General features: G+C 59.0%; 3 protein-coding genes and 1 non-coding gene across 5 annotated transcripts; 2 read left to right on the forward strand and 2 right to left on the reverse strand.

The window, feature by feature from the left end:
* Positions 1-510: 510 nt before the first annotated feature.
* Positions 511-4,425, reverse strand: SETD6 (SET domain containing 6, protein lysine methyltransferase). The gene is made up of 9 exons (XM_036390314.1): positions 4,369-4,425; positions 4,170-4,268; positions 3,940-4,084; positions 3,271-3,412; positions 2,783-2,977; positions 2,514-2,637; positions 2,089-2,269; positions 1,744-1,886; positions 511-1,582 (listed from the first exon to the last, which is right to left on the reverse strand). Exons 1-9 carry the CDS (start codon positions 4,393-4,395, stop codon positions 1,271-1,273), a joined length of 1,368 nt encoding a protein of 455 aa, XP_036246207.1. The 5' UTR covers positions 4,396-4,425; the 3' UTR covers positions 511-1,270.
* Positions 4,426-5,661: 1,236 nt separating this feature from the next.
* TRNAK-UUU (transfer RNA lysine (anticodon UUU)) lies at positions 5,662-5,734 on the forward strand. The gene has a single exon. It is a non-coding gene; the product is annotated as a tRNA-Lys (tRNA).
* Positions 5,735-6,385: 651 nt separating this feature from the next.
* On the reverse strand, positions 6,386-11,809 carry LOC118691201 (SNF-related serine/threonine-protein kinase-like). 2 transcript variants are annotated; one of them, XM_036390313.2, is made up of 6 exons: positions 11,709-11,809; positions 10,240-10,866; positions 8,653-8,794; positions 8,272-8,484; positions 8,034-8,171; positions 6,386-7,887 (listed from the first exon to the last, which is right to left on the reverse strand). In XM_036390313.2, exons 2-6 carry the CDS (start codon positions 10,826-10,828, stop codon positions 7,047-7,049), a joined length of 1,923 nt encoding a protein of 640 aa, XP_036246206.1. In that variant the 5' UTR covers positions 10,829-10,866; positions 11,709-11,809; the 3' UTR covers positions 6,386-7,046. The 2 variants fall into 2 exon arrangements, with proteins under 2 accessions (XP_036246206.1, XP_054372125.1); XM_054516150.1 differs by lacking the exon at positions 11,709-11,809 and adding an exon at positions 11,386-11,396.
* Positions 11,810-14,500: 2,691 nt separating this feature from the next.
* Positions 14,501-15,916, forward strand: AGRP (agouti related neuropeptide). Its single transcript, XM_036390400.1, has 3 exons — positions 14,501-14,687; positions 14,936-15,030; positions 15,643-15,916. Exons 1-3 carry the CDS (start codon positions 14,504-14,506, stop codon positions 15,832-15,834), a joined length of 471 nt encoding a protein of 156 aa, XP_036246293.1. The 5' UTR covers positions 14,501-14,503; the 3' UTR covers positions 15,835-15,916.
* The last annotated feature ends 108 nt before the right edge of the window (positions 15,917-16,024 follow it).

The following is a 16,024-nucleotide window of genomic DNA, read 5'->3' on the forward strand; positions in this document are numbered from 1 at the left end:
CCAATGAGGTGGAACTTCCAATGCCCATGCAGGCAAACAATTACTAACAGCAGGTATAACAAAGTCTTGTTATAGTGTTCAAACCTTTTATATGCTTTGGTCATCACCAAATTTGTGCATATCTAAAAAATAAGTTTTAACCCAAACCCCAAACTTTAACCAAGATACAGAACGTAATACTCCTCTGACATGAGTGTTTTCCAATATGATTACTTTGGAGACACAGGATACCAAAATACCAGTTTTAACAATGTCTCTCTGAAGGATAGTGGCAGCTGTGTGAGATCCTGCTCAAATTCACTATTGTCCCATCAGGGAAACCAGAACAAGCTCCCCTCAGTGCTGTGAAACCAGCCTGTGCCTAAGCACTGCAGGCAGGGCTGGAGCTGAGCTTTGTCATGAGCGCAGTGTGGGTTTTGCTTGTCTGCAATACTTTTAACTGCAGCAGCAGCAACAATCCCCCTGCTCTTAGATGGGGCTTCACACCCTGTTGAAGTAGAGAGCATGGGCTGGGTAAGAAAACTCATTTTTATTAAATAGAGCTTGGCCTGTCAACCATCAGTGTTTTGTCATGCAAAACCAAAGTGAGTTCAGGGTAGAACTGCATCAAGCAGAGGGTGTATATCAAATGCTCAGCCTGCAGCAGCTGTGGAACTGTGACAGTACTCCTCCAGAGTAGTCTCAAGCCCACACAGAAGTAACTTTTATTTCTAAAAGGAAATAAAAGGAAATACTTGTTATACTGAGACTACATGAAGACCAGCTAGATGGGCTTGTACTCTTGAACATGTTCAACATAAAATATGTACAGGTGAAGAGGTTAGTGTTGTCAGCAGGTCCACCTGCCAGATACTCTGAACCTCTCCAAGGTAAGAGCTACCAGCTGGATTTCTGCCCTCTTAATCTGGACAAGGAGAAACTCTTGCCATAAACTTCTGATGCTGAATGAGGGAATCCTCTGCTGTTCTGGCAGTGTATGTCTGCCTTCCTAAAACAGCCATTAGCATGGCTGATTTCTTAAGGCCTCTGGAAAAAGGTGGTATTTGTGCTCCAGAGCTCTCATGGTACAATAAGGCCACTCAAAACCACCTTTGTGCTGTGAAGTTACTTCTTTATGTAGAGGTAGCTAAAAATCCATGTGCTGTATGAGGGACAAGTGGACCTGCAGTCAATCTTGCCATCTGTGCTCTCTGCTAGAGAAGAGATGGCCAGAGGCTGACCTTTCCCTCAGGATCAGCCCAGCCAGGGCCTGGCAGGGGCACTGGGGTTTCTATTGTACCAGCTCTAGCAGCTGGTGCAAGATCCTCTTCTGTCCATAGCGCACATGCAGAGCCTGCTGCTCCCTTCGACTCAGTTTCTCATAAGCCTCCTTGTTATTTAGCAAGTCCTGCTCTGCTTTCAGGTCTGCCCCATAGGACTCCAGGGTGAGCAGCACACTGTCATAAAGGAGCTTCTTGCAAGGGGTTTTAAGTCTGGAGAGGGCCTCATTTGAAAGGGTAGAGTTTTCCTCTTCATCACTGTCATCTTCCCAGCCATCTTGCTCCTTATACTCCTTGAATTCTTCTTCTGACATGCAGAGCACCTGTAGTGACCCAGGCAAAGGGATAAGTCACTGGCAGTGTGAGTACATCAGTAGAACAGAAGCGCCACATGGTGAGTTATTCCTCAGCTGCACTAAAGATTAAGAGACTAAAACAGGCTGCACTCTGTGCTCCCTTTTGCAGCTCTTCTGGCCATTCTTACCTTGAGGGTCATGGACAGCTCTTCCTCTGTCAGCACCTCATCCCAGCCAAGCACAAAGGCACCTTCCTCCCCCACCATCTCCAGCTGGCACAAGAAGTCCCACTGCTCTGAGACCAGCTGCTGCTGCGCTTCGCTTTTGGCTCCTGTTTCAAAGACAGCAGAGCTGTGAACACAGCCGGGATGGCAGTGGAGGGGGAGGGTGAATGGAGAAAGGGAAAAAGGAGGCAGAAAACCATGGCCTGGCCCCAGCCACTGAAATGCTGTGGAAGAGGCTTATTTTCATGTCCTCCCTGTTGAACAGAGATGCCTGCCCCACACCCTCCCAGGGGCTGGGGTGGCACTCACGCTGCAGCGCTGCCCTGCGCAGTGTCACCATCTGGATGTCGGCAGTGTCGTGGCTGTTGCCGGGGTAGGGCTCTGCAAAGCCGTACATGTGCAGCAGCTGCCAGTTGGCCATCTGCCCATAGGTGTTGAAGATCTCCTGTCCTTTCTTCACTGGCTGTGTTGTAACCATCCTCAGACAGTGCTGCAAGCAGGGAGAGGAGAGCAGCTGAGCCGTGCTGATCTGACTACCCAACAGGGGCTTTCAGAGAGCTCAGGTCTCCCTGAGCTCCTCCTAACCAAAAATGCAGCAGGGCTTTGTTTTAATGAGATCCAGGCCAGACTTGCTACCCTGGGCTGAGACCCCACCTTGCTGTGCCCATTCCCAAAAGTCTTAGTAAAACAGAACCAAGCTGTGACAATGCCTGGCACAGCAGCTCTGCACTCACAGGAGAGTATTCCAGGTTGGCATTGTGGTTGGCCACATGATTCAAAATATCTGCTACAGGCACCATCATGGGAGGATTGGGCCCCTTCTCATCTTCTTCCTCCTCCTCCAAAGGTTCCTGAAAGCTAAGACAAGCCAGTGGTACACATGGCCGCACAGGACAAGCTTCACCTTACACTCAGATTCTTGTGCAGCTGTAACCTCTAACACAGCCTGTACTCCTGCTTCTTTATCTGTGCTCCTTGCTGGAGCAAAACCTTTACTTCTCACCTGTAAGCCATGACAAATGCCACCAGCTCCTTATACAACTCCAGAGTGTGCAGTTTGGGGTCAAAGATGTCAGGGTGGGTCTCCATGAAAGGCAAGATGATGGAGTTGTACTCCAGCTGGATGTTAACTAGATCCTTGTCCACAGCTTCTGGGATGCCTGTGCCCTGCAGGAGCCTTGTTCGCTCTTCTTGAGGCCTGTTACAAGAAAAATGGGTTCTTCTCCATCTGTGCTAGGGCCAAGGGTCTACAAACTCCTTCCTCCTTAAAAATCTCAGCTCTCCAGGTCGTTGTTCTCTAGCTCTGCCTGTAACGTAACTCCAGGAGGGCCCCTCAGGCTCCTGCCAGTGCCAGCAAAGGGCTGGAACAGTGGTTTGGGGGCACCCAGCAGGACCACATCCCTTCCCATGACAGAACTCAGCAGCCCCTGGCCTGTGCCTGCTTTCAGCTGTAAGCCTGAGCCTCCCCAAGCCCCGCTGCTTTCACCTTACCAGAACATGGGGTGGTCCAGGCTCCGGAAGTCCTGCCAGAGGGAGAAATACGGCTGCCAGTGGGAGCTGCTGGCTGTGTACTCGTGGAGCAAGGCCAGCAGGAGAGGGACCCAACCAGACTGGCTCTGCAGGGACTCCTGGGCTACAGAACCAGACAGGATGGAGAAAACCTTAATTGTTCTGCATTTCAGAACCAAAACCTTATATGACAAACCTCCATGCCTGTCTTCAGCCTGGAGACAGGGGTTGAGCTTTTATTCTGGTTTGTCTTGGCTTTGTCCTGAGCTGAAGCAGGACCAGAAATGGCTTCTCTGGAGTTACCGATGAACTCTGCCAGGCCTCACAGCCTTGCCCTCCTCAGCCTGAGGCTCTGCGTGCCTGCAGGAACCAAGGAACTGTTCTTGTCTTACCAGTGCTTCAAGGAAAGCAGCACAGTACGGGTGCCTGTCAGCTAGAAGCTGGAGATGTTGCACTGATGGACTTTTCTCCCTGTCCAGCACAGCTCTCAGGGAAGCGAGGGGATGCCCAGCCCTCCCCTTTCCTACCTGGTATCAAACAACCCTCTAGCATCCTGCACAAATCAGAAACGTTCCCGAGGCTTTACCACAGACGCATTTACTCCTTTAAAAGGTACAGCAGACTCGAGTGACAGAAGAAGCTTGCACTCACCTTCCTGCAGGAGTGCGTGGATGGAGGTGGTGTGCTGGGACAGCAGCGCCGTGCGAGGGATGGTGAACAGCACCTCTCCCGCCTCCAGCTCCTCGGCGGCCAGCATCCCGTACCCCGCCACCGCGCCCTCCCTGCTCAGGCGCACCTGGGGCCGGAGGGAGCCATGAGGGGCAGAGCGAAGAGACCGGGGCGGACCTAGGGCATGCCCGGGCCGGCCCGCGGTGCCTCACCTTGGGGTTCAGCTCCACCCCGGCCCGCCCGCACCACGCCAAAAACGCGGAGAGGGGGTCGGCACTACTGTTCTCCTGCGCGCCGCTCTCGACCGCCGCCTGTGGATGAAACATGGGGTGAAGGGGAAGGAGCCATGAGGCTGATCGCGGATCCCCTCAGTGCCGGTGTGTCCCCGGGAGCCCCCGGCCTCCCCCGTACCTTGAACCTCTTGGGCGCAGACGCCATGACGCTGCCAACACGTGGTCCCGCACCACGTGGTCGCGGTCGGGCCCTTCGTGTGGCGGGAGCTCCACCCCCATGGGCCGGGCTAACGGTGGCCAAAAAGGGACAGAAAGGGCCGGGAGAGCAGCGGCGAGAACGCGCCCGGGAGCCCCCTGTCCGGTGGGCTCGCAGTCCGTCTCTGTGGGGTCCGGCCTCCGAGCGCCTCCCTGAAGGCTCTGAGCTCCGTGTGGTGCCTCTCTGCGGGATCCAGGGGCCACCACGTGTCTCTCTGCCGGTGTGTCCAGCCCGGTGCACCTCGGGGGGCTGCACCTCCGTAGCTGCCGAGGGGCCGCGCACCGCTGCGGTCACAGCTCCAGACATGGGGTAAAAGCAGCGGGCTCTGATTAATCAGGGTAATTAAGCTTGTGCTTTTGTTCAGTCGACACCACACAGACTCCCGCCGTACGTACGGGCTCTGATCTCCCCTGCGGGGCCGTCCCGAGGCCGCCGTTCCTCGGTTCCTTAGTGCTGTCCCCAGCAGAAGGGGGCTGATCCATCTCTGGCTGCTCGAATGAAGCCAATTAGTGCGCACGAGGTGTTTGAAGAGGCCCCACGGGGCTCTCTGCAGGCTGTCCCTGGGGCTCCCCCACCCCGTCTGCAATTGGGTTCTGCTTTCATCTTCAATCCCTTCCGAGCTGGGCAAGGCTGGACTGGCAAGGTGGGTTCCCTATGGAGAAAAAGGGTCCCCTCCTGAAGGATGGGGAGGAAGGGCAGTAGAATATGTGGGGTGGCAGCTGTAGGTGCCCGCACGGGCTCTGTGTCTCGGTGACCCAAGGGCGCAGCCTCCCCTCCCTTGTGATTGAAGGCGGCTCCTGCGGAAGCGCGGCCAGGACTGGGGTTGGAGCCGAGGCTGCTGCAGCCAGCGCAGAGCAGAGCAGAGGCCGGAGCCCTGCTCGGCCCCGGCCAGCGCTGGTGCTCGTGGCCGCGGCGGGGCCCTCCTGGCTCCCTCCGGGAGCGGCGGAGGCTGCAGAGCCGCTGCCGCAGCATCCGCTCGTGTCGTGCTGCGCATCCCTGCGGCAGCGGCGCCTTCGCAGAGCGCGTCCTGTGCCTGCTGAGCGCCCAGGGAGATTGCCAGAAGCCGGGCGTTCATCGGGCCTGCGCTGGCAGCCTCGTTGGGGCGGCGTGGGAGTGGGGAATACCAGAGTGGGTGCCCACATTGTCCCTGCAATGCTGAGGAAAGTAGGGGTCTTGCCCCAGCTGCCACAGACCACCCAGAGAGGCCAAGTGTGAGCCTGGATAGCTCAGTTGGGAGAGCATCAGACTTTTAATCTGAGGGTCCAGGGTTCAAGCCCCTGTTCAGGCGGTGCTGTTATCCTTTAATATCAAGGAAGGGAGCCTGTGGACAGGAGCAGCATTCTCTCCTGCTGCTGGGGCCCTGTGGCTGCTGCAGGGTCCCCAGGGCACCTCCCCTCCTTCTTTTCATATCACCAACTCCCCAAGCAGTTCAGAGCTGGCTCCATCCCTCCCACCTGAGACAGCATTGCTCTGTTCAACCACCCAGTACTCAGGGAGATCTCATGTTGGATGATGAGGAAAAAAGGAGTTATCATGGGTACACATGAAAGGAGGGAGGAGGATGGATAGAAAAGGAAGAGGAACAGCAGAGCTGGAGAGAAGGAAGCCCGGGCTGGGCTTGAAATTGGGGGCTCAGGGATGACTCCAAACTGAGAGTGGGGAAACTTATTGAGGGCACCTTGGGACTGAGTGTGGTTGACTCTCAAGGGGATGTGCAGCACCCTCCACCTGCCTTCTGGCATGCCCAGGCGTTCTCTTACCTTTGGGTGTTCATCATCCCTGTCCTTACTCCCATCTGGGGCTGCCCTGAGCTCCAATCTGGGTCCCTGCCCACCCCAGCTCAGAGAGATGCTCCCTTAAAGCCACCCCTGGTGCCAGGGAAGCCCTGGCCCCCTGACTGGGGGGACAGTGATGTTTTTGCAATGACACTGCACCCACATCAACCCACGAGTTTATTTTATTGTCCTGACAAACTTTGCTTCCCAGCGGCTCCGATCCTTCCAGGGCATGTGCCACGGCTCAGGCCGAGCTCCGGCCCATGCCTCCGTCGTCATTCATTTCTTGCCAGCAAGAAAACAAAGAGATAATAAATAGGAAGCTTATTTGCAGGGAGGGCCCCGGGGACAGCCTGGGGTCACGGGCCAGGCTGTGCCTGGCCCCAGCCAGGGCTGGTGGGGGGGCTGCAAGCAGGACAGCCCAGCCCCGGGCCATGCACACTGTGGGGCTGGGGCACTCAGGGGTCTGGGGGGGATATAGCAATCTCTATTTAATTACATTAAAATAGACTATTTAAAAAAATTATTTCTAGTAGTTAAAAAAGTGTCGTGGTCCATCCCATTCCAGCAGGGTCGTGGAGCTGTCCCAGAGGTTTGGGGACAGGCTGGCCGGTGCTGGGATGGACCCCAGTCTGCTTCACCCTGGGCAGGGCTGTCCGGGGGATGGTCAGTCATAGCGGGCTCCAGAGGGGGGTGCTGGCAGGGTGGCCACCGCGGGTGACAAAGCAGGGCACTGTGCCACCCGCCAGCCCCACAGCCACCACAGACCAAAGGCAGGGGAGTGGGCGCCCTCCCAGTCCCCACAGCAGGGCCAGTCCCGGGGCCTTAAATGACATGGCAGCAGTTGAACTGCCCCAGTGACAAGAGGCTCTCCTTGGAGCCCGGCCGCAGTTTGAAGGCCAGGGCTTTCTCGCAGAGCGGGAACTGCAGGAGCCTGTCCCGCAGGCTGCCCCCCTTGCTCTTGCCCGGGTCCAGCTTGATCACACTCTCTGCGCCCCCTTCAGGGCCTGAGCTCTCCACCGACTGCTGGGCCGGGCTGATCTGCTCCCCCTGCCCTGGGGACGTGTCTGCAGGACTTGGGAGGGTGGCAGGACTTGTCTCTGCCCCCAGTACCTGGGGAACTTCAGCTGAGCTGCTCTGGGGTGACAGGATGGCTCCCCTTTCCTTGGGGAACTCTGCTGAGGAGCCCCCAGACTCTGCGTCCTCCTCCCTCCTTAGGGACTCACCTCCATTTCCCCGCAGCATGGGGGGACCCCGGCCCCCACTCACTCCCTTCCCAGCCCAGGCCATCCCCGAGCGCCCTCCCCGGCCCCCCAGCTCCACCCCCGGCCCCCAGACCTCCCCGCGGCCGGGCGGGCGGTGGGCGCGCAGGAAGGCTCGCATCTGCTCCTGGTTCAGAGAGCTGCTCTTCCTCTCCATTGCGCTGGGCCTCTCCTCCTCCTCGTCGTCCTCCTCTTCCTCCTCACAGATCTGCTGCAGGGCCGGGGTGCTCTTGGTGATGGTGGTGTCAACGGCAGGGACCTTCAGCAGGGTCCCTGTGGGCTGCCGGCCGCCGATGTCCCCTCCAGGGGGCAGCCGGGACGCCCCGGCGAGGCCACCTATCTCCGTGAAGGGCAGGAGGCTGCCAGTGCTGCCCGCAGAGCCAAATGTGTCTGATAAGTTGGGCCTGAGGAAGGGGAGAGAGGTGTCAGTACTTGCTGGGCATCACAAGGGCTGTGACAAGGAAAAGGACAGGGGACTGGCCAAGACGCTGCACCAGGGACTCAGGATGGTGGGGAGGGTGACACAGGATGGGGGCAGCAGGGGCCTCACCTGCTCTGAACCTCCTTGGCCAGGTTGTAAACGAGACTGAGGCGGTGGCCCTGCTTCTCCTGCTTCTCCCGCAGCATCCTCTCTGCCAGCAGGAAATAGGTGGCCGTGATGTGGTTGTAGCGGTCGGCTTCCAGCGCCCTGTGTGAGACCAGGCAGTTGCAGCACACACAAGGGCCGTGCTTGGAGGTTCCCCCAGAGCCCTTCACGGGGGCTCCCACCCCCACATCCCATCACTCACTCCTGGATGGTGTCCCGATCCGCGATGTTCCCGCACACCATGGCCTGGAGGATGATCTCGTGCTCCTCCTCAGACACGCGCTTGTGGGAGGTGAGGGGCAGCAGGGAGCGGCTGGCAGGGGACGGGTCCACCCCCTGCAGCCACGCGTGGCCCTCGATCTGCTCCAGGGACGCTCGCTGCTTCGGGTCCCGCTGCAGCATCCTGGAGATGAGACTGGGGGAAAGGAGTGACGTTGCAACCCTGCAGCACTATGTGAATCCCAGAGTAAGCAGCTTTGCCTGCTCTTCCCACCTCAGCTCCCAGGTGTCTGCCAGGGCTGGGGCACCCACCCCGGGGGCAGCAAGCTGGGGGCTGGGGGTACAGTGAGGGGGTGGTGCTCACTCAGCGCACTGTGCCGAGACGTGCGGGGGGATGGTGTAGCGGCAGTCCATGATCATGGTGAGGGTCTCGCTGTCGTTGGCCTCCTGGAAGGGGGGGTGGCCACACACCAGCATGTAGAGAATGACTCCCAGGCTCCAGATGTCTGCAAGAAGCAGCAGCAGCAGTTCAGGTTGCACTCACCATGGCCCAGGAGATTCCCCACCCCAGGGACCCCGGAAGGGGCTGCCCCACCAGTGCTCACTGGGATGTTCCTTGGAAGTAACAGCCCTCAGGTCTTGCCCCACGGAAAGGGGGACCATACTCCCACCAAGACAGGGAAGGACCTTCCCATCCCCACATCCAAACAGGTCTCAAGGGACTTCACCAAAGCAGTTGAGGTATTATCACCTTGTCCAGCCAGGGACAGGAAGGCCAGCCCTGAGCTCTGCCCCCCTCTCCACTCCCCCTGGTCACACACCCACCCATGGCACTGTTTCATGTCATTCCTCAGCTTCCTGATTCCCAAACCCCACCACAACCATCCTGGCACTGGGCTGTGCTTTAGGAGACACTACAGCAATCAGAGAGGGACATAGCACCGATCTAGGCTCTCCAGCTGCATGGGGACCAGCTGGAGCAGGATTGCTGCCCTGTCCTAGGGACAGGGATGGAGCCAGAAGCATCTTCACTGGCTCCTCCTGCCCAGCACACAAATTCCTGCAGATGTGCGGGTTTAGGATGCTGAGCACGCCCTTGGGCGCTCCGTTAATACCTTCAGCTGCTTAAGTCAAGTGTTCGAAAATTTCTCATCTGCGTCAGTTTTCTCTCTTCATTTCCCTTTGCAGCGCCACCAGCTTATTTTTCTACCGCCTCCATAAGCTATCCCTGTTCTCAACTCAGGATCTGCCTTTCCCTGAGCCAACGCTGGGCTTTTGCCTTTAAGGGCTCGTGTTTTGCTTTGCTAAATCCTCCTGCCCTAATTCCAGCCAGCCAGCCAGCTCGGATCCTGCTTCCCTCCCACGTCCCCTCTGTCACAGCAGAGCTTCTTGGAGCCCCCAGCCCAGCTCCCTGTGCCCTCAGACAGTGTCCCCAGACCCCTGCACATCCCCTGCACCCGGGGAGGAAGAGCACTGGGAGCCATGGGAAGGAAGTGGTTTTCAGGGCGGGGATGGAGCAAAGGAAACTTTCGGAGCCCCTCCGCCCAAACAGCAGCATCCCGAGCAGATTTCCTTCCTGCCTCGCCCCGCCAAATAACCACCAGCGCCAGATTGCTGGCAGCTGTATGCTCAATGCTCACACTGCTTCTCCTGGCAGGCTGCCTCTCCAGGCTCACAGCCTGCTTGGGCTTTTTCCCCTCTCTGGCAACCATCACTCTGTGGGATCTCTGTGGATGCCAGGATGGTCTCTGCAGGGAGGACCCTGCTGTGCCAGGGCAAGGCTGGGCAGCCAAGCACCCAAGGGACAGGCTTGCTCCTTGCAGGGACAGCAGTCCCACTGTGTGCTCCTAGTGTAAGGGGCCAAGTGGGAGGTGGTACCCAGTTGGCAGGACCATGCTCCAGGCCAGGGACAGGAGGGAGGCAGGTCCTCAGGGCCCCCCTCAGCCCTTACCAACAGCTGGGGCATCGTACTCATCCCCAAGCAGGATCTCTGGTGCCGAGTAGGCCAGGGAGCCGCAGCTGGTGGTGAGCATCTTGCCGGGCTGGAAGCGGTTGCTGAAGCCAAAGTCGGTGAGTTTGACCACCCCTTGCTCCTGGAAGAAGACCACGTTCTCGGGCTTGAGGTCACGGTGCACCACATGGAGCTTGTGGCAATAGGAGATGGCATGGACGATCTGGGCAAAGTAGTGCTTGGCCCGCGGCTCGGCCAGGCCACCCTCGTGCCGCATGATGTGGTCAAACATGTCCCCACCGTCACCCAGCTCCAGGATGAGGTAGAGCTTGGCGTGGGTGTCGATGACCTCGTAGAGGCGCACCACGTTGGGGTGCTGCACCAGCTTCATGCAGCGCACCTCCTGCAGGAGCTGCCCTGCCGCCTCCCCCGCCAGCTTGCTCTTGTCGATCACCTTGACGGCCACGCGCTGCCCAGTGAAGACGTGCCGGGCCAGCTTCACCACGGCAAAGTGGCCCTTGCCCAGCGTGCGCTCCAGGTCGTACAGCCCCGCGATCTTGGCCTCGCCGCAGCCCTGCGCCCCGGCCATGGCGGTGCCGTCAGGTGGGGACAGGCATCAGGCAGGTGCTGTGGGATGGAGGAGATGCTGAGCAATGTGGGGTGAGGGACAGGGTGCTCCCGAATACCAGGTCCCTCAGCACCACTGACACCAGCGCTGCCAGGACATCAGGTCCCCAGTAGCCTGAGCACCCTGACACTCTACCTCCCAGTCCCCATCCCAGGACCTAGACCCCCATCTGTATCCCCATCTCCAGTTCCTAGTACTCTGAGAATCTCAATACTTCCATCTTCCATCTCCTAGGACACCCCATAATCCCCATGTCTGGGTCCCCATCATCTTGAGCACTCCAACACCTTCCTTTCAATTCCCAGCACCCCAGGACATCCTGATACCCTCTCCTCCAGATGTCCAGAACTGCAGCACCCCGGGCACCCCAATATTCCTGCCTTCAGTCCCTCATCACCCTGAGCAGCCCCATACCCCTTCTCTCCTGGTTCCCAGCATCCTGAGCAGCCTCATACTCCTTCTCTCCTGGTTCCCCGCAGCCTGAGCACTTCATACCCCTACCTCCAAATCGCCAGCACCCCTGTCACCCCACACTCCCAGACCCCAGCATCCTGGGCACCCCAATAATACCAACTTCCAGATATTCGGCATCCTGGCTACCCCAATATGCTCACCTCCACTACCCAGCACCTCTGGGCACCCCCACACCTCCATCTCCAGTCCCCAGCACTCCGGGCCGCCCCCATAACGCCAACCCTCAGGTCTCCAGCACCCTTGTCACTCCTGTATCCCCATCTCCAATCCCCAACATCCATGCCACCCCATGCCCTCACCTCCAGACCTCAGCACCCTGGGCACCCCCATGCCCCCCCTCTAGCGCCCCGGGCACCCCGATACCCACCCCTGTCACCCGGGGCGCTCCGGCGGAGCCGCACTCGCTGGGGCGCGGAGCTGCGACCGCCGGGGCTGCGGTGCCCGGGCGCGCCCGCCCCGCTGACGTCAGGGCGGCTTCGGGATCGCGCCTTAAAGGGCCCGGCCCGGCGGGGCTGAGACCGGGGTGACGCTCATCACCTCCGGAGAGGCAACCCCGGGTACCGCTGCCTCCGGCAGCTCCCGCGGCCCGGCTCGTTACTGCCTGTTTGGGGTAGCGGGGACTCGGTTGGCCTTAGCGGTAACGAGGGCTGGTGATGAGCTAAACGAGCCGCCCGCTTGCCTGGATGCTTCCAGGAGGACAGGGAGAGCCCCCAGCCCGGGCTGGTCTCTAGGAGGGTCCCGTCGTTGTGGGCTCCTGCCCGGGATGCCCGCTCATGGGCATCTCTGCTGTGCCACTAACCCGCTCCACCCGCTCCCTCCCTCGCTGGAGCCTGAACCACTGAGCCGGGAGCGCAGCCCTGGCCCCCCTTTCCCCCTCGCTTTAAGCCGGTCTTTTCCTGGAAGCGGCTGCCGAGCGGCCGGCCGCCTCATTTAGCTCGTTACTGGCCATCGGGATGCGCACAAAGCAGATGTTGCTCCTGCAGATTAAAAAGCTCTCAGCGCGGCCGCCCTCGTTCCCGCTAATGCCTTCCCAGAAGTCCTGGCCCGCGGCCCCGGCGGCTGCAAACAGCCCCTAATGAGCTGTGCCGAGGGCTCCGTGCGGGGGCTGCGGCCAGCGGGGTCCGCGCAGCGCGGACTGCGGGCCCGGGCTCCCCAGGGCTGAGGAACGGAGGAGCCGGGGCTGGATGGGACACACGGCACCCACCTGGGCCTCGGGAATGGAAGGGGCTGCCAAACCTGCCTCTCACCCAAGGTGACTCTGTCCAGGCATGTGGGGTGCAGGAAGCATCCAGGTGCTGTGGCAGGGGATCCTGACTGGGTGTTGTGCGCTGGGGGACCCAGTTGGGTGCAGAGTGCTTCCAGCAGCCACACACAGCTGGAGAAAATGACACATGGCAGATGAGCTCCTCACTGGTCCTGTGCCTGCTCAGCCTGTCCCTCAAATGCAGCAGGAATCTGATCATGCCGGGATGGGGGTGTGTAGGAGCAGAGGAAGCCTGCCAAGAGCCTCAGAGGTGGTGCTGCAGCCAGGAGCAGTGGCTCGTGCTCTGCCGAGGACGTGTTGGGAGGCCTGGGGGGTCCTCCCGGTCTAGGAACAGCCTGGGCAGAGCCTGGGCTGTCAGCCTTCTCTGCAGGTGATGTCAGAAGCTGCTGAACCCTTCCTGTTATGTCTTATTCCCCCAATTCCTTGCAGGGCTGAAGCCACTCAAGGCCACAAGTGTTCCCCAAAGGAGCCTGGTTCTGGGGAGATGCAGGTTTTCCAAACAAGACATGAGTAAGAGATGCAGTTAGCACAGGTGGAAGCCTGGAGAATCAGCAAATGGTATGTGGTTAGAAGCTGGAGGACTTCTGGAGGCTCTGCACTATGAGTGGATGCTTGCCAGGAGATACAGATAGGCAACATTCCCTTTGAAAACCAGTCAAGCTTAGCATGGTTTTGGTGAGGAGATCGTAGCCCTGTTATTTCTGTATTTGGGAATTAGGAAATGTCCTCAGGCTTAGTGCTGGAAAGGGAAGTGGGCTGAAAAGGGAAGTGGGGATCACTTCCAAAAAACCTGGGAGTTTGGAGCTAACAGGGACTGTTCCTTCCTGCAGCTGTGCAAGGCACAAAGAAGGAGCCCCCCCTCCCATGCACCACCCCACTGGCTGCCTCTCCATCCAGACAAAGCCCATTTTCCAGAGGCTCCCACCTACCTGGTGGTTAGCGAAGTCATGTGGCCGCAGCACTTAATTAATAAAAAGCTGATATAAATGCCAGTAAACATGTGGGGAGGAGGACACTGAGGCAGAGAGCGGTAGCAGCGCTTCCAGCGGGCTCAGTGGAGCAGCGACAGCAACACCTCTCTGCTGGCAGAGGTCAGTGCTTGCCACGGGAGGGGTCCTGGGAGCGTGTGGGATGTGACCCCACGGCTGTGGGGCTCCCCACAGTGCAGGGGGGTCTCTCCCAGTAAAGAGCTGGGTGATTTTGTGGGATGGGGAGATGAGGAGTGGCCAGCACTGGGCTGCTGGAGCCAGGTTTGAAACCTCAAGGCTGCCCAAGCAGCAAGCACAGGTTTCCAAGGATTTGGCTGACATTTGGTGGATACCACCTCTGGACCCCTTTACTTTTGCTCCCTAAGAGGTCACCTACTTTTTAGAGCCTTCAGGCCCCCAAAGCCCACAGCCTGGCCCTGCAGCTTCTCCTGTCCCCCAGCTGTGTGTGCTGTGGTGCATCTCCTGCCCAGCACTCAGATTCTAGTGGCACTTCCAGGCTCAGAGCCTGGCAGGAGCTGTGTCAGATGCACACACTGTGCACCTCAGTGGTCTGGCGGCTGCTGTGTGTCGGGCAGAAGAACCTGAACTGACACAAAAAAGATCAAATCTCAGTCCATTCTCTGCTGGTCACCCCTTTCTGTGGGGAGATCATGAATGTGCTCTCATGTAGAGTGCCCCACAGCACATGACAGAGCTTTGGGGGCTCCTGCTCCCAGGTGTCTGTGGGCCCAAAAAAAGGCTCTCCAGTCCAAGGGAACAAACAGCTGGGAGTGGTGGCTGTGCTGGCAGAGGCTGACACGGCACTTCTTGGGGTGGCAGGGGATGATGGCAGTGGAGGGGACAGGCCACGCTGCCACCAGGTGGGCTGATGCTGGCCAGGCCCCTCTGCACAGTTTGTCCCCCAGGACCATGCTGAACGTGCTGCTGCTGTGCTGTGGGCTGCTGCAGGGGATCCAGGCTGTGCTGGATCTCAGGACTGCTGACCTCAGCTGTGGCCACGTGCAGAAGGCGAGCGGCGGGCTGGAGCGGGTGGACAGAGCCCGCCAGGCCAGCCTGCAGCGCAAGGGCAAGGAGGCGTCTGCGGAGCCGGCAGGTGAGTCCTGAGCCCTGCTCCTCACTGAGCCCACCTGCTGCTTGCTGGGAAATCCAGGGCCCCAAAACTGAGCTGGGGATCCCCTTAAAGCAGCACAGCTTCTCCTGGCCCTGGATAGTGACAGCAGCCTGGCAGCCCACAGGGAGTGGGGTCTTTTTTTTTTTTTTATGGGGACCCATGAGCAAAGGGAGAAGAATCAGAGCTGATCCTCCAGCAGCCTCCTTGTGCAGTCTCTCTGTATCTCACAGGAACTCTCCCAAGGCTGGGGTTTGAGCAGATGGCCTTGGGGGTCCAAGAAGCTGATGGTGACCTTGTGCAGAGAGGCAGCCTGCTGGAACCACAGGTATGGCTCCCTGAGCTTTCTTACAGACACCCTAAGAGCAGGGCAGCCTCAGGCCACAGCAGCCTCCTCTGTGTCTCTGAGGCTGGGGGGTTTGGAGCCAGCACAGTGCTGCCTGGGATGGGACTATCTGTCCATCACCTGAGGAGCTGGGATGAGCTGAGGCGGCTCAGACCTGCAAGGGGCTCCAGCATTCAAAGGAGAGTGGTCCAAGCCTGTGCTCCTGTAATCCATTTAATTAAGCTCAAGTGTAGCCCAGGAAGCCTCTGCAGAGCAGGAGTTCACTAAGCAGTGCCCTGTGGTGGCCTGGCTCAGCCCCCAGTGCCTCTGTTTGTACAGAAGGCACAGCACCTTCTGTCCAGGCTGTGCTTCAAAATAAATGTGTGCACAAAGGCCTTGAGACACTGTGGATGAGGCACCAATGCCTGTAGAGAGTCCACAGTGCACAGCAGTGATTTCCAACAGAAAATTGAGCCTGGGGTTGAACACAACAGAAGCCTCTGCGATGCCAAGCTTCAGCAGCCGCTCTTGGCTCTCTCCCACACAGTTCTTTATTGCTGGCACAGTGGTCCAGGACCAGCTCTTCCCCTCCTCTTCCTCCTCTCTCTCCTGCAGGCATCATCCACAGAGCTGCAAGCTGAGGGCCGTGAGGAGCGCTCCCCCCGCCGCTGTGTCCGTCTCCTGGAGTCCTGCCTGGGCCACCAGATCCCCTGCTGTGACCCCTGTGCCACCTGCTACTGCCGCTTCTTCAATGCCTTTTGCTACTGCAGGAAAATCAGCACCAGCTTCCCCTGCGGCAAGAACTAGTGCCCCAGGGGCTGCCAGCTGCTCGCCCCTGCGTGTGCCTCCTGCTCTGCAGCTCCAATAAACCAGCCCTTTGCAAAAGCCACTGCAGAGTGGGAATGGTGTGACGTGTCCTCTCGGGCTCTCGGAGGGTGGCAGCAAGATGAGGGTGGGCTGTGCACAGCTGGGCAGTGTCCACACATCCACATCAAAC

This window comes from Molothrus ater, chromosome 12 (genome assembly GCF_012460135.2).
Source record: "Molothrus ater isolate BHLD 08-10-18 breed brown headed cowbird chromosome 12, BPBGC_Mater_1.1, whole genome shotgun sequence".
Lineage (NCBI taxonomy): Eukaryota > Metazoa > Chordata > Aves > Passeriformes > Icteridae > Molothrus > Molothrus ater.